We start from the raw sequence: 23,111 nt of genomic DNA, 5'->3' as shown, positions 1-23,111 counted from the left end.
GGCCAATCAGCATCGAGGGGTAGGGCTGCCGTGAAATGACCGCAGAACTAGAACTTTGCCACAATGAACTCTCAAAAATTGGCAAGTCCTCTGTGATTTAGGTAGACCCCTACATATAGTAAATGTTTTTCTTTTCTCCATTTGGCATTAGAATTGTTCAAGTGTCCATAGTATGAGCCAAACTGATCAAAAGATAACACTTTTAATTAAGAATCAACTACAATGGTATATTTGAATATTATACAAGGCAGAAATCTAGATTTTTTCACCACATGCATAAAGCAGCTAGTAATAAGGCTGTCATACATCTTTTTTTCTTCACTTCACTTCCCCCCCCCCCCCCCCCAACACAAAACCAGTCAATCACTATTAATGATGCCAGGTTCTTGATTTGTTCTTTCTGCAGCTGTTTTATCATCCGATTTGACTCATTTCACTCAGCATTTACTTAGCATAATTACAGCAGTTGTTTATAAAAGTCTTGAATATTCCTAGTACATGTCCGCTTGTTTTCAGGAAAATATTTGTCTGACCCAGACTGCTTCTGTTTGCATTTGGAATCTAACTGCAGGCTTGTGCCAAGCAAGGTTATTAGAACATATTTAAATTCAGGGTTTCAGAAAGGGCTGTACTGAATAGCAAACGAAATACTTGCAGAATATTGGTGAACTATTGGCCAGCTAGTCAATTTACTGTTACAGAAAGTAACAAATGGTAAGAAAGAAATATATTTGATCACACGTACAAAGGTACCAGATGCATAGAATGAGATATGCATAGGGTATACAGGCTACTCTCTTATTCCAAAGGATTTTGGAAAAAACAGTTATAAACAAAATGCACCTTTTATGTGACAGTATCTATAGCTTCTTGAATCTTCAGCAGCAGGGCAGATTATCTGTTTTGCAATGCTAATGATACAGCAGCTTTATAAAAAACCTAACATGTATTTACATATGCTACTGCTGCATACAATTTCTTTAGGAAGGCTTTTTACTTGCACCCCATACTGATTGCCTCATTGTTATTGTAGCCAACACTATTGTGAAAAATATCACATGCATCTTACTTCCCCAAACATGGGACCAAATGTTCTAGAATAAGAGCCTATGTGTACCCATATTACTTTAACCAGTACCAACACACAAATTTGCAAACAAATATGGGTCCAATTATTAAGAATGCCTGTTGGTATGGAACTGGTTCTGTATCCTGACAAGCAGCATGCATTCAAGATGTGGGGTTTTACATATGATATAGCCCAGAGAATTGAGGAGTTAAAGTTAACTGTATTAGGAAGACGGTCAATCTGATTACTGTTTTTTAAAAAGATTTTATACTGTGCTTGAATTGCCTCATTCATAGACAAATTAATTTTATAATAAATATCTTAGTACAAAATGCTATAGCAAGGGTTCAGAACACTGGCAATCCTGGAAAAGGGGCCCACAAGACTCTTTGCAGGCACTTATAAAATATTCCTAATTAAGTGCTTTTGCAACAAATTAAAAGCATGATTCACTAAGAAAAAGTCTAATTTGGAAAGTTCATAACTTTCAGTTTGTTGTTATAAGTTATACAAGCAAGCGTGCCTGGTTTTAGGGTAATGTGTTCGTCCCCCTCCATTCAAGAAAATACCTCAGAAATAGTGCTGTTGATGGAAAAACTGTTCACTAGCAACACAATCCCCGAGTTTAATAAAAGGTACTGCAGTGTCCAATAAAGCTAATGGGATAACTCTTAAGGTGCCTGAGAGAGAGAGGAGACACCTTCTCTTTAGCTTCCTTTGCATGAGGAAAAAACTTGAAGAAAGAAGCTATATTGGTAGCAGCAGACTAATTTCAGCAACTTGAAAAGAAGCAGGAACTCTCTCTCTATACATGCACACTCACCGCATCTTTTTACATATGGCACGAACTTGTCAAGTTTCTGCAAATACTGTTTTATCCCAAATAGGAAGTAAGAAAAAGTGATTTAACAAATAAAACCTGTTATTCAAGCAACAATACAGAGCAGCAAGTAGTAGAATCAAAATAAAAGAACTAAATTGGATCATCTCAAACCATGGTTTGTCTGTCCCCCATGATGTACTTTTATCTTCAATATTAGTCATAATGACTCAGATTAGCTTCATTACCTGAACCATGAAGAAAACAACTAGAGCATAAAATGTACAAAGTCTTTTGGGCAAAGAAATTTAAAACCATGTCTACCAAATTAAGTAAAATAATTACAATGTCGCTGTTATTTGGTTTGAAAAAAAGAAGCATGGTGAAAATGACTCAAAAAGCACCAAATCTTTGAATAAAGACTGCAGGAGCTTAAAAAACAGAAAAATAAAATGAAGACAAGAAATTTAGAGGATTAAGGAATGTCTTTTGGCATAAAACTAATAAACATTGTGGTTTGGTATCTACTTCCCTGACAATCACTGTGTTGAATAAAGTCTAATGCTATCAAACACAGAGAGAGGTCCCACTGGAAGCCAATACTACAAAATACATCTCTGGAACTAAGACTTCCAGCATTAAAAATCTCCAAGGAAACATGGTTTTAAACAAATCCAGACCCAATATTAGTCCAAGTAGGCGACAGGGAGGAAATGACTACTGTTAATCTTTAGGCAGGGGGGAGGAAGAGGGTTAATCACCTTTATGTACCATTAATACTTAGGGTTGTTACCAAGATAAAAAAAATACATTCTGTACATTGCGAGACATTAGGTTTTCAAAATGCTTGATGCATGGAAAGGAAGAAAATTAGCCATCAGGAACCCCTTAGAAACGTTCAGAATATTTTTTTCACTGTGTTCCAAACGAATTGTTTTGCTATTTTTGTATACCTGAATTTTCATGTATAAGTTCGCTTTTTATAGTATGCAAGCAGTTGTTGTAGTATTTACAGGAATATATGTACATTGTATGCTAGGGCTGAACACATTTGAAAAGGTAAATAGTGCTTCAATGCAAAGAGAAATACTTACAAAAAAACACCATTTCCTGGCACCTAACCCCACCCCACCCCCCAAAAAACCCTAAAAAACTCAACCAAAAACCAAAGGGAAGGACAACTTACGTTACAGCATTGAAAAACAGCTGCTTGACTACATAAAAAGCAATTCAAGAATAACTTGGTCCATTTCAAAGGGACCATATGCAATGCATAAAGTTCAATATGTGCTTAAGCCACAGCAGGTTCAGGGCCTAAAATTTTAGAAGACGCATGGTTCAATTCTAATATAAAAACCTTTGTCTGTCTGTCACACTTTATTCGCACTCTGGCTGACAAACAGCCGAAGTACAAAGAAGCATTCAGACAGGTGGCATGATGGGGAGGGACACATGGGCCTCACCCTGCCACACAGCATGCTCCCTGGAGGTAATGGCAAGAAAGCAGTCTGAACAGAGGGCAAGGCCAGCAGTGCTGGCCTCGCTCCTCCTGCCCTGCTCCCTGCACGTGGTGATGGAGTGGAGGGGGAGGGCAAGGCCACCAGAGCTGGCCTGGCTCCCCCCAGCTCCTTGGAGGTGACGGCAGCACGGTGGGTGGGGGAGAACAGGGTAGGGATGCTGCAGGGAGGTGAGGCCACTGGTGCTGGCCTTGGCCCGCCCCTCCCCCCTTCCATGGTCACTGCCTGCAAGGCCAACCCAGAAGCAGTGAAGGGAGGAGAGGGTAAAGGAGCAGGCGTGCCACGATGATGGCGGGGGAAGGGGAGCAGTGGGCCCAGGCCCGACACCGGGGTGGGGGGTGCAGGATGGGGGGAGCAACGGGCCTAGCCCGATGCAGCAGTAGCTAAGGGTGGGGAGGAGTGGGACTCCTCCCCCCACCTTGGGCCCATGCCCATTCCTCCCCCACCCCCCTCCCCTACATCACCTGTCCCCACACCACCACCACTGAGTTGGCCCAGGCCTGCTGCTCTCCCCCCTGCCGCCACAACCTGGCTTCTCCCCACCCTTGGGCCCGGTCCTCCACCACATCAGGCCTGCTCCTGCTCTTCCCCTCCCCCCACCACTGCAGCAAGGGAAGGGAAGAAAGTGTTCTGGACCCCAAGCAGCAAGGGGGGGGGGAGGGGGAGGGAAAGCAGACCTAGATGGGGGGTGGGCACAGGGCTCCATCCCTGCCCATTCCCCACCTCCCCTGTCATTCTTGATGGGCAATTGGCTAGTATGTATATTTGAATCACGCTTCTGGATTATACAGCTTTGCATCTGTAACACTGGCTTTTTGTCAAAGTGAAAATTGAACTTAAAAAAGAAATGTTGATTTTTGAAAAGAATTAAAGCTGGCAAGGAGTTTACACACAACATTTAAAACTTCAATTTAAATTGCACTTATTTTAGGGTGATGATTGTATAATCACATAAAACACAACTACACAATTGAAACATACATAGGAGGAAGGGCAGTCCATAGCAAGATATTTAACATACTGAGATACAGAATATATGGATTTGATTTCTTGCAGTATTCCTGCAGAATGGGTCACCTTTGACAAGTGACTTCAGCTCTCCCTGCCTATATGGGATAATACTTCCTTTAACCCACCCTCCATTTCACCTCTTTTGTTTAAAAGACTGTGAAGGCAGGGACCATTTTACTATGCACAGGTATAGTTTCAAACACAATATGGCCTCAGTCTCAATTGGGGGTGCTGTTACTTTGTGCATTTAATGTGTATTCATCTAAGTGCAAGATTGCATGTTTTTGACATAAAAAAAATAATGCAAAAAACAAATGCTCCATTTCTTCTGAATCATAAAACACACATTTGATGTTAGATTAGGCCACTTTATTAGATGGAAATTTTTAAGTACTTGTGGCATGGTGTTTCTAATACTAAGTCCTCACTTGCAGAAGTCCTTTCTTAGATGTTTTACCAGAATTTGGTGGCACAACTTAAAGTTCACTTGTTCTACTGAATGCTAAAGAAACAAAGTTAACTTTTTCAGGCAGGACTTAAAAGTCTTGAAAAGGTAGTAACTGGGTAAATTTACAGGTATTAGCATCGCTACCATTTTCTTTGCACTTAACTAGCAACATATAGCACCAACAATTTAGTAATGGTCACCATATTTTTATGTAACTAGCTACAAATATTGGTGTATACACCAGTATGCCTTCATCTGACTGGCCCCAAACTGGGCAGGGGTAAAGCAGCTGGAGAAGGGAAAAGCAAGCAAAATACTGCCTATAGCTAGATAGACACTTTTATGAGTCATTAAACTAATTTTTTCTTCAGGCCACCATTGTCTTAATTTATACACTAATAAATGTGCAATACCACATTTATACAATTATCACAATTCTTGTATAAGGGATAATACTAAGAGAGAGGGAAAGATATAGGCTTTTCTGGTAAGAAAGCATCGAAGTACAAAATTTAAGTGCACAGTCATGCTTGACTTTTTATCCTGAATTGTATTCATTTCTTTCCCTTCAAATTACACCAAAGAACCAAAAAGCCTCTCTCAGAATTCCTAAATACAGTGCATACAATTCAAATCTAAAAACAGCAAGAGACACAGATTATTGAATACTTGTTTTTCTGTCAAGTTCAATATTTTTCTTTCTAAGAGACGTGACATAGTCTTCACTGAACATAAATCCATTATGTTACCACAGAAGAATTAGTCCAAGTCTGAAACAGCAGGCTGGGCCCACTGAAACAAGAACTTAAAGTGACTTAATGTGATTAGGAAACACTAGTTCTGAAAATACATATATTCGATTCATACAATTTGCTTAACTACATAACAGTTTAGTTTGAATTCCGGTACATTTTTGTTATATTTGGACATGTATTTGTGGCAACATTGTTATCCCCTACCAAATGCAATTCTTCACTTTTGAATGGCTACTACCATTCCACCTTTAAAAAATATTTTGGGGAAATATTAAGTGTATTATTTGTACTGTTCAAGAAAAGAAAACTGTTCCTGTTAGATATTTTTTAAAAGTTACTAGCAAACTCCCCATCATGAATGACTGGGGGGGTGGGAGGGGGGGGGGCATAGGGATGGAGTGCCATGACCCAGTGCCGCCACCAATCTGCCTCCAACCCCGTGTGTCACCCCCCCCCCCCGTCTGGCCCCATGTATTCCTACCCCTCACATCTGCCCACCCCCCACATCTGACCCCGTGCACCCCCCCCTACTCCCAGCTGCTCCACCCTGCACTGCTGCCGACTCCCAGGAATGGGGTGGGGGGAAGGGAACTTGCATACTGTGGCAGCTGCTGACACCCTATGGCAGGCAACACCCCCCGCTTTCCTCTCTGCCACCTCCCCCTTTCTGCCAGCTGTTGTCAGGGCCAGGCAACAGTGGGGGGGGGCAGCAGAAAGGGGTGTGGCAGGGGGGTGCTGCCACTGGAAATGCACCCCCCCATCTCCTTTCCCTTTCCACTTCCTCCCTCTTCCCCACTGCCTCCCCCTCCTTGCCAGCTAATGTTGGGGGAGGGGCGTGCGGCGCAGCCGCTCCTTTGCTCCCTCTGTCTGTAATGCTCCAGGCCCTTGCAGCCAATGGGCACACGCCCTCTTGGCAGCGCATGTGCAGTTGGCCCACAGCGCTCAGGACAGACTGACTAAGGCTTTTATTATATTAGAATATTTAAGGACATGAAGTCTTGCGTGGATACGTGTAGTGCTATTTATTTAACACATTAAGACCATAGATTGAAGTGCAGCTCCACACTGTACCCGAGAATGATCTGCAGGAAGTATTCTGAGTTAATGATTCCCTGGACCAGACAGAAGTTTACTGTTGGTTCCAGTAGGGAGGGGAATCAGCTGCTAGCTGCAAGCCTGTAACCAGTTTCCCCAAGCAACAACCCCTGTGAGCCTGTGCTATCTTCAGAATGGGAGGAAGGAAAAGGAAGCAGAGGGAGTTATTTTCTAGGGGCTCCCCAGCTGTGCTAGAGGATGGGGTGGGTGAGTTGAAGCCCCCCCACGTCACTCTCCAGCACCCACTGAACTCCCTGCCCCAACCAAAATCTGTCTGCTCCCATTCACTCCTTCCACATTGAAAACAGTGACAGGCTAGGAGGCAGTGTAGACTTAGGTTACAGAAGATGCTCTGTTTTGAAGTGTCTTTATCTGACCACTCATGCAATGAAGGTTCAGATGTTTGCTCAACTGGCCATTTTTGAAGCTGTTGGCAGCCATGCATTTGTGTTTGGTCATGGCTATAGACTGCTTTGTGTGGCCAGATCAGGCAAAAAAAATTGTCATTTCTGTCTGTGCCTTAACCATTGTTAACTAATTGCTAAAGGAATCAGAAGATAATCCATTCCTTGATATTTTCAAATCAAAACTGGATCCCTCTCTTGAAGATGCACTTTAGCCCAATACAAATTATTGAACTTAACACAGAGATAATAGTGAAATTTAATATACAGGAAGTCAGACATAATGATCTAACAGTTTCTTCCGGTCTTAAGTAACTGAAGACTCGTATTTAGTTACTTATACACTGTATGTAGACAATTGCTACATACTCAATTTTATATACAAATACATAAAATATATGAATGCTGAGGTAGACATTGTTTAGTCAAATAAAGAGTTAGAAAGCAAGGTATACTTTTGAAATACTGTGATGTCTACATTAATAATTTTATGTAACATACACCAGTACTATAAGCATGATTATTTCAAATATTATCTCACTGAGAAAGATTACTCTTATGTATGTTTTGGTGAATGCTCCCATTTTCTGAATTTATAACAGTTCGCCTTTTATGAAATATTGTTAGGGATAAAAATATCTTTGTGAACATACACCTATATATTTAAATTATAATGAGCTAACAGCTTTATGTTAGTCAAAGTAGAAATGTGCTATTACAAAGTCCTATTTTGGGGGTTTAGCATCTTGGCAGGTTGAAATAGATTAGGCAAAGATTATGAGTCCAGAGACTGAAGTTTTTAAAAATCAAGCAAGCATACTTTAAAATTTGCCAAGCTTATTATAATAATAGAGTTGTCAAAAAGAGTTTAGCTGGATTCACTGTTTTGACTACTTTGTTGTGAAAGGAATGATATTATGCAGTTCTCCCTAAAGACTGTATTACAGTAGTGCATTCAAGGATCCCAGTCAGAACTGTGGCTGCATTGTACTACACAAAAGAAAGAATTGGCCCCAACTGCAGGGAACCCGATGTCTTAGATCAAGCTGGTGAAGACATTTTAGTATCCTTCATACTGGAACAGCAGACTACAATATAGACCCAGTATCCTTGTTTTACTGTACACACCTATTATGTTTATCATTACAACAAACAAATGTGATTTTTTTCTTCTAGGAAACTGCATGCCAAGATGAATAAACAAAAGTTAAAAAAAAAAAATGAAAGCATTTATGCAGCCAGCTGTGCCAAAACTTTAAATGATGGTTTATAGCTCTACTGCATAATGTCCAAGACATACAACCAAATAAATTAAAATCTGTGTACTCCTCCCTTGCCTCTTCTCATTATCCAACTAGTAAACAGCAACAGGGAAACATGCTTTTCTTTCTTAAAAGTTTTATTTCATGCACTTACAAAAATTACTTTGTGAGATGAACAGACAAAGGAAAAAAAAAAAATCAATAACGATTATAAGGAAGGCATTCAGTTTGCAGGAGAGTAAGAAGTCAACATAAGAATAACTGCAATGAGGTATATTTTAAATAGCTATACACACACACACACACGCTTGATAATTTGTTCTTTATGGTAACGTATGGCCGTTGTGCATTTTAATCCAAGCAAAAAGGTACAATTGAAATCATAATACAACTGATGTACAGTTCATCAATTCACTAATGCACTGATGTGCATTTGTAAAACACTGAATTATATATTGATTATAAATAAGTGGTTCAAGTAATCTTATGGAAATCCTTGCAAATCAAATCAGCCACCACTGCCTTAGGGTAGTGTTCAATCCTTTGCCTCTGCAGGCCAGATGAGTAGCATGGGGCCTGTGTGCAGGCTGGACTAAGCCCGGCATTGCACAGTTGGGCCCCAGAGGTTCAGCACTGCCCCCTCCCAGCATCCCACACTGGGATTGGGCCCCAAGGCCCAGCATGGCCAGTGTCCCCACCCAGCCCTGTGCACTAGGATCAGGTACTTGATCCAGCATGCAGGGTTCAGGACTCCCCAGCCATGGTTCTGGAAATTTGACAGCAGAACAGTGCCACCGCTTCCCCACTGGCAGGTTTCCAGATCTGGAAGGAGCCCTGTGGGCCAGACTACATGGCACCATGGGCTGGGACTGGCCCACAGACGGGGTTGACCACCCTTGCCCTAAGGGGTGAAACTAAGCACTGTCATTGAGGCATGACAGTATTTCAAGACTCAAGAGAAAGACTGCCTCATCTATGGGTTTTTAAGTGAATAGGTCTTAAACCTTGTGCTTATGACACATTTGAAGTGTTCAGTTATGTACACAGACAACATCACTTGCCATCTAAAAATTAGCAATTTTACTTGGGTGAAGCAACTTCAATATCATTATAATCAAGAATATAATTACATTCAAAATATCTCCTCCTTTTTAACTAATCTGTTGAAGGTTTTGGCAAAGATGTTGATAATGAAGATGGTGTCAAGGGAATCTAAATCTCATGCATATGCATTAAGGTTCAAGCCAAACACATTGTTTCTCATCAACCTCTGACTACAAGTACCAACAAACAAGCATTCACTGCCACAGCTGCAAGTGAAATTCATGACACGGTTCTATAGGTACAATCACTGCAGAACAGAAAATGTTTTTAGCCACCATTAACACCACATTCAGAATAAGAAAAATATTGTAACTGTTGTTCAAGTCACCAAAAACATTAAAAGGTGCCAAGTTAGGAAGGGCACTGGAATTACCCCCCACCCGTACAGAGTCTGTGCTCCAGGAATAACTTCAAAACAGTACTGGCTGCTTTTGCTTTAAGAGCAATAGAGCTAGGGCAGGCAGAGCAGACACAGCAGCAGCAGCTCAACCAGGACTGCTTAGAAGTTTCCACCTGGAAAAAATGCTGCTGTCCCCCTGTGCCCCCAGTGTTGGACCTGCACCCACAGGTTTTACTCCATGTATGTTTTGCAAGGAACTACCCATTCTGGAATCTGTCATATTTTGAGAAACCTAGCATCACATTTAATTCATTATCTGTAATATAATATGAAGTTAAGTCTAAAAGATAAGTGACAACAAATGTTGCTTAGGAATGCATTATTAGGTAGTAATAGCATGCAGCATATTCAATGCTTTTATTTCTTAATTGTTCAATCCCCAACTGAAAGCTCTGCACAGTGTTTAAACACTGTGTACCACTTCCAACAAACCAAACCAAATCCAAAAAAGAAGAATCATTCCACAAGCAAAGTTATTAGCATTTTAGTCTCAAATAAAAGTATCAGTGACTCACCTGCAGTGAAGTCGCTATTCAAATCTATAAATGCATGAGAATGGGGTATATACATTTTATTCCCAGTATCCAATGCAGTATGCCATGATAAATTCCTAAGAAAGACAAAGAATATAGAGCTGTCTTTATCCGATTAACAGCTAGGGCTCAAACTTGACAGTAATCCTTTTAAAAAGGAAAAAAAAAATCTGTTTTCGTAAAAAATAATAATAATAAAAAAAAATTAAACAAATACTCCCCCGCGATTATGTATTTCATGGTATATTGAACATCTCTTGATTAACTACGTGAAATAATATGGACAGCATGTTTTGTTTCAGGAAGTTAGTTTCTCATAATATTGAATGAGTTTAAATGATCAAACTACACTAAGAGTACAAAAAGCCAAGAGGACAAGCAAAATAATATCAGAGGTCTAACCACATTTTAAAACTGTACTTTTTTTTGTTTTCTTAATTCATTTCAGTCAAACTATTGTGTTACATATTTATCATCTTTGGATTTTTAGAGACCAGCAAAAACAGAGATAAGCACATGCTGTGGCAAGCAGCTTATGCCTTTTGTGTGTAAACAAAATATTTTGTTTGGTAAAACAATTATAAAAGCAAAACAAGAATGGAAGTGACGCACAAGAATTGAGGGGTGAAGCTGAGGGCATATACTGGGAACAAATCAATTGTACTATGGCAGCTGTGCAGAAACAAGCAGACTGCATTTGAAAGTAGAAAAAAGGAGCAAGGAAAGATGTGAAAAAGTAACAAACTCAGTCCTGGTTGTACCAGCAGTAAAGTGGCTGCACTATTTTTGGAGGCAACTTTTAAAAATCAAGGTGCCTTGACTTGCACAAGTAAACCTGTTACTGCATCTATGATCAGTTTCCCAAGCATGACTAGCATAAGAACACATATGCAGTGAGGTCTGCAACTGTCAGAAATGTTGCTTAAATTTTGTAATAAAAAGTAAAAAAGAACAGAGGTTTCTGTGTTTCTGCATAAAATCCTGTTTATAAACTCTTTTTATTAAAATATTATGGCTTCTTTATGTATTACTCAATCAAGCTGCTGAAAAAAAATATTATCCCTCTCATTAATTCAACTCTCATCCCTTTCATTCAATATTTTGGACAAGCTACAAAAACTCTTAAAACAAAAAACCACCCTGTCCAATATAATAGTAAATATGCATCATTTCAGATTTCCATGGACTTTGCATTTGTTTTTTTGACTTCAGACAAATGTTGACAGTGCCATTTTAAATCTTAAAACAAGGCTTAGGGCTTTTTTAATAAAAATCCTAAGTATTAAAACAAATTTTTATTTTTATTTTTTTAAAACAGATCATCAGATGTAGACTATATTCTGGCCTGTAATATTCAACCTTCTTCTGAACTATACCTAGTACATTTCTTTGTACCAACATGCTGCTAAAACTATTTCCTCATAGGAAAAATAACTTTGTTCTCTCTCAGAAACCCGATAACAATCTTTCATTGTAATCACTCCAAGGTTACAGTTACTGTCATGAATACCCTTGAGGAATTTGCAAGCACTGTTCCACAAGTCATAGTTTTACATAAAAGTCATCTTGATAAAATTCAAGTAGAGATTAATGACCAAAAGCATGACTCTTAGAAGGGCAGAGAATTTCCAATTATACTTTTATATAGTTAAAAAATAAAAGATTGTTTTCTGTACTATAATATAATGATTTGTTTTGCCAAAGATACGCAGATTTTCAAATAATGTCCCGATTGAGAACGTCTGCAAAGTGGGGCTGTTATAAACAGTTACATTTAAGAAAACCAGTCAGAAATTTATTAAAGCCTCTCATTTTAATATGCTTTTGACAATGTATTAGACTGATATCCAAGAATAAAAAAAAATCCTTAATTAAACATTTCTTATAAGCCAGAAAGATGTAAATTAGAAGATCTGAGGTACTGTTTCCATAGAAACGGTGGTATAATCTGATCGACTTTTCCAGTTCTAATAGGCTCCTTTTGACATAATAGCTAAAAAAATCCCCAGGGGAATGCAAAAGACTTCACAACAAACTATTTCTTTTCAAATGAGCATCAGTGTTTATTACATAAAAAAAATTAAACAGCTGTCAGAGACCAGCTACATCTGGATTTACTCTGCAGCAGTGCAACAAGTGCTATAGTACATTTTCTTATTCATTTGATCCATTAAGATGATAGACTACACAGTAAAGATGACAGACTATGCATAAAGTTTTAGTTAAAAAACAAAAGTACTACATTATGGGTCTAAACTACTAGAGATTCACTTAAAGTGGAAAATTAGTAAAAATATAGCTATGAAAAAGAGGCTGTAATATTAAAAGTGAAGCTCTAGTAATGACAAGTTGATTTAAGAAGCCAGTCCTGTAAAATAATAAGTACCTTAAAGGTCTTACCAAAATTTACAAAGGAAAGAATACAATAATCACAAAAACAGGCCAACAGATGACACATTAATATGTGGACGCTGAAAGCTAGGCATCCAAGTTTGAATTTTCTGCTAGTGTTAATCACATTCTGTTTTGAGTAGCAAAAAATCTAGCTTCAATTCTTGTCAGAAAACTATTAAACCTGAGCATGCAATGTGCTTCTTTTACTTTTTCAAATGAATTGCAAATTTTGTTCTTATCCTTAAGTCTTTTTGACAATTATTTTTTTCCTTCTATTAGCAATTTACTCAGTGTCCTGTGTTTCTTCTACATTGCAATGACAATACAGTGGAGAGAGAATGCAGCTTTGTTGTCCAAGTAACTAGCTAAAACTTTACTTGAAATATAGGCATTTCCTTATACCTCTGGGGAGAGAATGTTAAAAAAAATGCCATTTGATTAATTTATATAAAAATATGTAACCAATAAAAAAAAAAAGTCGTGAGCCAAAACCAACAAAAATTTTAAAACATCATCATATAATATGAAATCAGGCAATTAACCAACTTAGTTGAGGAAAAACTAAAACTAATGGATTTTGTGGTACTAGCTATATATATGCAGAACAGTCACACCTGTAGATAATTTCAACAGGTCACTTCCACACCCTTAAGTGAAAAACTGTTTGTTTTTTTTAATTGGTTCTCTTAGAATTTGTAAAAGCAGTCATAAGAAAAGCTTTCCATTAGGGCTGTGCAAAACAGTACCATTTTGTTTTGACTTCCATTTCACTGTTTTGAAGGGACAGTGTTTTGTTTAGCTGTTTTGAAGCACTGTTCCTTTTCATTTCATTGAAGCCGTTTTGCCGTTTCAACATTTCGCCCATAGGCTAGAATGGGGATTCACAAAAATCCCTATATCTTTATCAGTTCTTGCCTGATTCAGATGAAAATTGCGGGAATGGTAGCCCGTTCTGAGGGCATGAAGCCTGCCATGTTTCAAGGAGATAGGTGCAGGGGTTTCTGGGAAACTGCACCTAAAACTGTTCAAAGCAAAACTCGTGTCACTTGCCGGCAGCGGCAGCCTGCTGTCATCCTGTGTGCAGATCAGGGGCCTGCGCCCCCCCCCGGGAAGAGCTGGGGGGAAGCGATTCAGGAGCTAGATGTCAATATCTGAGCAGTCTTTCCCCACTCTTCCCCACCCTCTCCTTAGTTTCTGTTTACCTGCAAGCAAGCCCAACTTCAAAACGTGCTGAAACAACTTCAATACGAAATACCGGTCGAAATTTCTCACAGCCCTACTTTCCATTAATTGACATAATGTAATTTTTCAGTGGACCAAAACCCTAGTAATACATAGAGATGATGTCAGGCACTGAGCTCAAGGAAATTCTCAGAAGAGACTGTGATGGACAAAAGTAAAAAATTAAGAAAAGCAGAAGACAGTGGATTGTCTCTTCCACTCCTCTTACTGAACTCTTGGTATCCTCTACCTTCTAGAGAACTCAGGAGACCTGCAGGAGAGAAGCAGGAATTAAACCCAGAAGTTCTCCAAGTAAGTCATGGACTCTTGACATTCAAGTACTTTGCAGAGTCCAACAAACAACATGGATGTAATCATACCATTTACTGGTGTGAACTGATGCTTAAAATTCAAAATCAATTGAAACTAAATAGGAAAAAAGGGTTAGATATCATCCATTTGGCTTTTTTACTGTAGGATAGGAAATAGATGGACGTAAAAAACCACAAGGGTAGACCTACTCATTCTAATTCAGAAGTTCATTTCCTTTGGGAACTGTCAAGTAAATAGGGAGGAGAAGAGGGAATTAAAAGCAACAAATATACACCGAATCCAAAAGCAATTGCCAGAAACCAAAAACAACAACAAAAAATTTACCTCCAGTGAAAAGGTTCCAGTGTCATCAGACAATACCATACCAGCATTTATTGTAACACTTTAAGATACTGACTGAACCAGAGGTTAACTTCCTAGTGTGTCCCTAAACACAAACTATACAGAGTGTGGCGGTCTGTACATATGAACATTACTCGCACACATTTATCAGTTCCCTAACTACCGATAATGGATAGTCCATTGGAATCTGTAGAAACACCTTTCACTTACTTTTCACAATTTTTGTGATCTTTTAGTCTAAGTAGGAAGTTAGCGTCTCAGACTAAACTCAAAAGACTGTCATTGGGCTACATGTTTGTACAGCATCTAGCACATTAGTGTTGCACAAAGGTAATTAAAGCTAAATGGCACACAGTGCATTACTTAAGTGGATCCCAATACCACCAAGACACTATCTTGGACTTTCATGTCAAACAACACATTACTCAATTTCAGTTTTCTTGAAATTGCCACCCAACTATGGTTTTCCACAAGAATGCTGCAGAAATTAGAGTATTTGTTGTAGTCATGGTGGTGCAGGAAATGTGAGAGAAGCAAAAGACTTTGGGCAATATCTTTATTAGATCAACTACGTTGATGGGAGAAATGTTAGAAAAGCTTCAGGCACAAAGTGCGTTCCTTAAGACCCTTTCTCCATTTCTGCTTCTTTTCCAGGCCTGAGGAAGGACACTTTGTACCTCAAAGCTTCTTTTCCTGCAACAACATAGTTCAATAAAAGATACTGAAAAAGGATCCTTGTTATTCACAGAAATTAGATGCAACATGCTGGAGTACATAAAGCATTGATCCTAAAAAGAAGAGGAGAAGAATGAAAAAGTTTCAAGGACTGTACACCTCCATGTCAACAAAATAGTATTATTAATTAAGGTTGACAATGATGCATATGTACCAAGAAAGAAACATTAATAATGAATGTTAATAAGTAAAAATCTCGGCTTACCTGCCTATCAATATCTGTGGCTTATCTGTCTCATTTGTAACACCAAAGACATCTGGAACTAAATCACCATTGAAACTGAAAATAAGAGCAAATTCAACATCATCTTAATGCAAACTATCAGTACTTGGTATTATAAAATGTCCTTTGTTCAACTTGAGACTCTAAACAAAAGCATTTTGTTTTGTGCTTTGACCTTGGAGTTTCATTTCTACACCAAACTGTTTAATACCAGGGTTCACACAAATAATCTCCCATAGTACGTCAAACCAAGATGAGGACTTGATGCAGGGATATATAAATCAGTTTGAAGTATCTGACATGAAGTATCTTCACCACTTTGCTTTAAAGTTTATCATCGGATTCATTTCAAATCAGTTTCTGCATTCTTAAAACAACCCTAACCGCATTTTTCCACCCCAAGTTTGAATAAACACTCTTTCCAATTCCTAGTGTTCCCAAAAGTTCTTCTGGTCCAACTGTGGGAGAAATTGGTATAATTTAATAATCTAATTCCAATCATCACACTTTCAACAGACCTCCTTTCGTTTTTCCTTATTGTTCCAGACTCAACAGTATGCTCAAAAAAACCTAGCAGTTCTGGTAGCCTGTTTGTTTGCCCTAAGTCTGACTTCAAGACTGACCTGTAACATACTTTGAAGCATACAACACCAGCAAACATGGAATCTGAATTCATGTATTGTTAAGATCCAGCAAAAAAACAAAAAAAGTCGCCAAAACTGCCAAGTTTGGCTGGCCTGTGTGAGTACAGGGAACATAGAAGTATAAGAACATAACACAGGATAGCTTTAAAAAAAATCAGACATGTTAAATATTCATTCATTATAACGTGGGTGCCTCAGAAGACTGGGCAAACATTTAAGCTTCAAGATCATGTTTCATTAACAGTTACTAACATTTACACAGCAAGACACAGAAATATATTAAAAAAAAAAAAAATCACTGTTAAAAAAAAAAATCACTGCTGTGGATGGCATACTTTTATTCAAAATTATGAATACTATAGTTAAAAGAAATGTATTTCTAATAGAACTCTTATTTTCCTTTGTGTCCAATGCAAACTAAGTAGAAAATAAAAAGATATCCATCTCTTTCCCTACTATTGTCTTTAATTCTTTGTTTTAATGAAGCTAAATAATTTTATTTCTCTTGTGTTCTTCCTTATTTGTCAGTAACCTCAGAATATTACACAACAAATATTCATTTGTTTGCTAGGAAGAGCCAGAAGGCTATTTTGCAAATATCACAAAAATAGAATGAGTTTCTCTCTTTGTAAGGCAACAGTGGGCACATCTACACATGCTACTAATGCTATGCTATAAAGGCTTAGTGCACAGTAAACCTTCCCTGGGAGCATGTCTACACAGGCTGCTCCTATCCTGCTCTAGCCCCCTGCAGCTACCAGGGGAAGCTCCAGGCTTCTCCAACATGTTAGCCATGGGGCTGGTAGGGAGCATGGGGCCCGTTCCCATGCACAAGGGGCCAAGAGAGATCTGCCAGCTGTAGCAGCAGCTGTTTCCTTGCCCCATACACATGGAGAGGGGTCCTGATGTGTATGGGGCCAGGAGACAGCTGCCACTGCAGAGCACTCCCAGCCCGGTGCACACAGGGACAAGCACTGTGCCCAGAGGGGCTTACCTGTGCAGCCTGGGGCTGGCCAAGAGCTGTCCTGCTTCTGGGGCAACTACCAGCCAGCTCTGGGCTGGGTCAGGATTTCCTTAAGCAGCCTGAGGCTGCCCAGGAACTGGTCTCTTCTGGAAATCCCAACCCAGCCCGGGGCTGGCTGGGAGATGCCCCGGAACCACAACAACTCTTGGGACAGTTCTCAGCCAGCTGAGCTGCTCGGGGAAATCTATGCCCAGCCCAGAGCTGGCTGGGAGCTACCCCAGAAGGGACAGTTCCCAGCCAGCCCCAGATTGTGCAGGGAAGCAGGGAGCTCCAGGGAGTCCTGGTGCTGCTTGGCTTTTGGCTCCTGTGGGAAGTGAGGACCTGAGAAGCACTGGAATGGGGGACGGGGAGTGGGGGCACAGAGAACAACCCCATCTGGGCACTGCACAGCTCCCAGCTTCTAGGCAGAGCCCAGAGCCGAGTACTGCCAGGACTGGGGGAATACCCCTTCCCATGTGGCCCCCTAGTGTTGGAGCTGACGGGAAGCAAATTTGTTCCTGGTTGTCTACACATGCACTACTGCACAGTTAGTTTACTATCTGTATTGGCAGGTAGTTGATAACTGCACAGTCAACTAAATTTACTGCACAGTAAATGCTGCACACATGTAGACACTGATGCTTTACTGCGCAATAAGGTATCTCGTGTAAACACACCCAGTGAGTAGTGAAGTTTAATGCTCTTTAATGCTTAAAAATCAAAAGGATTTCATATTGTGTTTTAGTACAGGACACATTTCCAATCTTAAAATATGTGGCAGTTTTCTTTTGACGTAAGAAATCTTATGTCTCAATTTATTACTGCAAGTTATTCGTTCCCAAAAAGATGCATTGAGTACTTACTCCATGATTAGAGGCTCATCATGAAATGTTTTATTTAATATAGTTTTATGGTTAAGATCTGAAAAGAGAAAACATTCAGTTAAGTTACAAATATGTCATAACATTTAAATACCTATTTATTATCAAATGATGTCTTATCAATTCAATGTTTCTATGCCACTTTATGCATTAAAGCCACGGCCAGCCTTCTACCCATGGAGTTCTATGACTGCTTGGACCTCCATATAAATTCAAACTGCCAAACTAAAGGTAATTCACATTCAAACTCTGAAGCTTCCTTTCCTTTAGCCACTGAAGGCTCAAACTGTTGAAAGTTATACCTACCATATAATCCAGTTCTATTTATATGATCCATCTTGGTACTTATTATTGTAATACAGATTGAATATTGTAAAGATGCGAAGAAATCTTTTATCAAGATTATCTGAACTTGTCAAGACAAACGGGCTCTTCAGATACAAGACCCTAAAGCATGTACCTGAAAAATGCTGTTTAGTGTATTGTACAAAAGAAGAATCTATAAATAGCGTTTTTCACCGTTTGTAGTGGCTATTCAGAAATAAACAAACAACTGGAAAAGGATCCTTTGAAAAGGAAAAGGGATCGTCTATTCTAATTGTCAGCTAGTTTGCATATCATTTAATTATATGAGGAATAAAATTTAGATTGCTGCACAGTGTTTTTACAAGAGTAAATCAACCTTTTCCTCCCTCAAGAAGAACTATAAAAATTCCACTCAACTTACAAACAGAACTGAGGTAATATAATAACTGCATGGCAATACCCTTTTTTTGGTTAACCAATGCAGGAACCCCACCCCAAACTATTCATGTATAATATAGTCATACTTGGTGGCATATGTGCCTTTCATAAAACTTAACATGAAAATGTGATTTCAGCTTATAATTAGAATATGGGGTTACTATTTAGAGAGTTTTGAACATGGGAATCCAACAGTACTTTCCCTGTGCTCCAATTATTCTGGGCACAGATTGAAGTGTGTTTACTCTCATATCTCCCCATGCCCAGTTCCTTTCACACCTCATTTCCATTCCCTCTTCTTTTCTATAAAACCTTCACATTGTCTGTGCAATACCTGTCTTTCTATAGTCTATCTTCTTGTGTAGATGCACTTTACCTCCCTTTCTATTCCCTCTCCCACAAATCCCATTCTATACCTACAACTCTTCAGCTGTTGGCAACCTTCTGACAAGGCCCTGCATCCTTCCATCTCAGCTGAAGTCCCTTTATTCAAAGACTACAGAGCTAAGGTCCCTGTCAACCCTTCATTTTCTTTCTAGTTCTCTGGCTGTCATGTACACTCCTCACATTTACTCCAATACATTTCCTTTGCTTTGTTTACCCACAGCTGACTCAGCCCAGCAGCATAAGTATTTAGTATTGATATTACTGTGCATTATATAAATGTTTATCATCGTGATTGTTTAAACACACTGCCTTTTGGCCCCTCCCAAGACACTCCCTCTAAAAGGTACTTCCCAGCAAGGCAAATAAACAAGAATAACTTGAACAGGGAAACTAAGTTTCTCTCAAGTGTAATTAGTCCCAACACGTTACATTGTTATTAGTGACAAAAGCAAAGCCAAGTAAATTTTCAAAACATTATATGCTTTATTAATCAACTTCCTAAATAACTCCAGCCTGAAATTATATTATTTTTGACAATGTGCAAGAAGATGGTATGAAACTTGAAAACAGAAAAAAAAATGACACCTCAATGAATTTGCTTCAACCTCAGTTGTTGTTTAAATATTAGCACTTCATAAGGGATATCAATTTGTCCAAAAAACCCTGAATTTTTGCTCCCCTACTAAATGTAATTTTACTACCTAATTTAATAAAGATGTGAAATTCTAGACCTGTTACAAATGCTAAATCTTCTTACTTCACTTGTAGAAACAATGGTTACACTGTCTAAAGGGTTACAACTTACAAGCCATTAATTGAAAAAGTAAAACAACTTACCTAGTGTTTGATTATGTCCCCAGAAAATAAACACTGATAATTCATCAGTGCCACGATTTTGGGGCCGAGTTGTCAGGAGAACATCCATTTGTGAATCGCCATCATAATCTCCAGGAACCACACTTGTTATTACAACTTCATAACTTCTAAAATTATAAAATTACAAGTTTAATTGTATGAACAGAATCTGAGAATCCCTGAAAAGTAGTCTTAATATATAGATTAATAATTTGTTGCATTTTGGTTGGGATTTTTTTTCTTCTCTCTTTTTTGTTGTTGTTGCAACATACAACACTACATGGACATATTGTGCAACATTCTTGCTCTGAGGTAGAATGAAGGGTTTTAGGTCTGAGAATGACTCTGTACCAAGGGGCTTTTTCACACTCCCCCCTCCATTGCACAATCTTACTAGCTGCCTTCCCAACTCCTAGGGATGCAAAAGGTTAAATGATTAACTGATAAGGTCACCTATTATCACTGGTCTTATTGGTTAAAAATTTAGAGCAGGGCTGGACACAGCCTGGCAGGGAAGGGAAGCTATGCAGTGTCCTAGCAGGAATGGGAAGGTAGCAAGGTAGGCAGGAAGAAGGAAGGGAAGAAGAAGAGAGGAGAGGCAGGCAGGGGAAGGCAGGTGTGTGTGGGAGGGGGATACTACCTATAGCTCAGGGGCCCCTAAAAATATTAATTTTCTAAAATTTATCTGCCCCTGGCTGCCTGTCATGCAGCCCTCAATGTCTTGCCAAATTTCAGGCAGAGGGCTGCTTACTGAGTTAATCGCCCACCCTTGCCACAGCCTATGAGGTTAAAAAAGAAAACAATGGGCAGGCTAATGGCTTGTCAATTAAGCAATTACCTACTCATTCAAAGTTCCCCCTCTCTCCCAAAATGGGGCTTCAGCTATCTGTGTTGTCTGGCAGGGTTTGCCACATGCACCCCCCCCCCCCCCCCAGGGAATAGCTGTTGTGTCTGAGCTGCTGTGTTACTGTTTAACCATCTGATATAATTAGAGGAGGTTAAACGAATATTTTTTAAACAATATTTACATCCCTACCCACTACAGCATACAACTGTTTCTGAAAAGCCTAGATCCTAAAACAAGAATCATAACGCACAAGGTCTAAGCCAGGGGCATCCAAGTGATGAGGCTGGTCCACAGGCTGGATTGGGCCTATGGACCCTGCATATGGTGCTAGCCCCAGGACTGCGCCACATACAGTGCCTGCTCCAGCCAGTCTGGGGCCTATGCTGCACACAGCTCAGGTTCCAGACCAGCTGAAGCAGGTGGCATGTGCAGTGCACTCTGGCTGTGGTGACCATGTGCAGCTCAGCTGCCACTCCAGATGGACTGCACCACATACAGCATGTGTTCCAGCTGTTCTGGTATCCACACTGATAGCAGGATGGGTCCCAGACCAGCTGGAGTGACTGCTAGATCATGTATACTAGGGCAGGGAGGGGAAGGGCAGGGGAGGGAAAAGAGGATCCAATCCAGCCTTGTGCCATGGTTGCACATCATGCCCCATTGTTGGTCTGATTGCAGCCAGGATCGGCAGTGGGGTTTGTCTGGCCAGGCTCTGTTGGCTGGACATGTTTGACACCTTTGGTCTAAGCAGTAAGAACCAGAATGATAGATTGTTTTTAGAAAGACCCATTATCTTGTCTTTTACCATGTATTACTCACTGCCTCTGCATTGCTATGTGTTTCTTGCTTTGTTTCTATTAGTACACAGCCTGAATTTCAGTTCTTCAGTAATCATGTACTTGCATGTGAAAACAGGCATCTATCTGTGCGTACCACACATGGTTACTCTCATAAAGCCATGTACATGACCACATGAAGGTTCTTCATAGAGACAAACTAAATAGGCTAGCATCTGCACCAAACTGAAAGTCAGGCTTATAAAATGCATTCAATAAAAACAGAAACTGTGATGTTGTCCCATATGTCTTAGGAGAGAAGACAAGGAGGCAAAGAAAGTTGAGGCTTCCTGAGAATCATCTATAAAATACACAAGTCACCACAGCCAACTTTAAGACTAGTTCATTTCAACAAAACTTTGACTATGTGCAAATAAATTGTTGCATTCTACCTTAACATTTATTTTTTCATTGATTCATAATATTAATGTGTATTATCTTGGAATTCAGTGATAAAAGCAGCATAAAACTTTATTAGTGTTTTAAAAGAACTCTGACGTATTCTTTTCACCAGTTGGGTATAGTCTATTCTCCACATACGCACAATAGCTTTAGATCAGTCTAAAGATATACTAAGAACTTTTAAAAGTAGGTATTAGCTGGTTTTCATCATCAGTATGATTTAGTAGAAAAGGAATCCTACTATGAAAGACAAACAGCATGCTCTATAAGTTCCAACCTATTACATTCTCTCAGCCGAAGATGTTAAAAAAAATTCTCTCTGAAGGTTCACTTATATTAAAAATTCTGCTTTTTGCAAGCAAAGGACAAAAAAGAAAAAAAAAATCAAAGTTATGAAATCAGAGACAAACATAAGAGTATAAAGTTCGTTATCCCACCTTCTCTCATACAATCCACATAATCCACAAGTAAAATCATAGCAATGACCTTTCATAACAAGATTCAGCAAGTTTCTTTTCAATTTAAAACCCGAATACTACATGCAGACCAAACTAAACATTGAAGCAAACAAAAATCAGAACAGTATGAATCCTAATTTTGCTCCAAATGACAAGTGAGAACAAGATAACTGTGACCAAGAATAACATTACTTCAGCACTAAAACATTTCATATCAGTACTTACTTCATTGATAACTTCACTTTGGGTTTAAAATATGGTTCTTTTTGGTCTGCCAGAAAGATAAATAATTCATTCCCTGAAAAAGCATGCAAAAAAGTGATAATGAGTAAACCCTATTAAACTTAGGTTGTATAAATTTAGAGCAATATTGAACAAGTTATGCTTG

At 39.2% G+C, this 23,111-nt stretch overlaps 1 protein-coding gene across 1 annotated transcript in view; it reads right to left on the bottom strand.

The window, feature by feature from the left end:
• ITFG1 (integrin alpha FG-GAP repeat containing 1) overlaps window positions 1–23,111 on the bottom strand; it is a 234,549-nt gene that overhangs the window by 207,452 nt on the left and 3,986 nt on the right. The window contains exons 2-6 of the mRNA XM_006271204.4: window positions 22,949–23,021; window positions 20,163–20,308; window positions 18,177–18,234; window positions 15,649–15,723; window positions 10,401–10,495 (exon numbers count right to left, since the gene is read on the bottom strand). Coding sequence (XP_006271266.1) covers window positions 10,401–10,495; window positions 15,649–15,723; window positions 18,177–18,234; window positions 20,163–20,308; window positions 22,949–23,021 — 447 coding nt within the window. The remainder of the gene's footprint in view (window positions 1–10,400; window positions 10,496–15,648; window positions 15,724–18,176; window positions 18,235–20,162; window positions 20,309–22,948; window positions 23,022–23,111) is intronic.

This window comes from Alligator mississippiensis, chromosome 10 (assembly GCF_030867095.1).
Source record: "Alligator mississippiensis isolate rAllMis1 chromosome 10, rAllMis1, whole genome shotgun sequence".
Taxonomy (NCBI): domain Eukaryota; kingdom Metazoa; phylum Chordata; order Crocodylia; family Alligatoridae; genus Alligator; species Alligator mississippiensis.
This window is presented reverse-complemented; position numbering and strand designations above follow the sequence as displayed.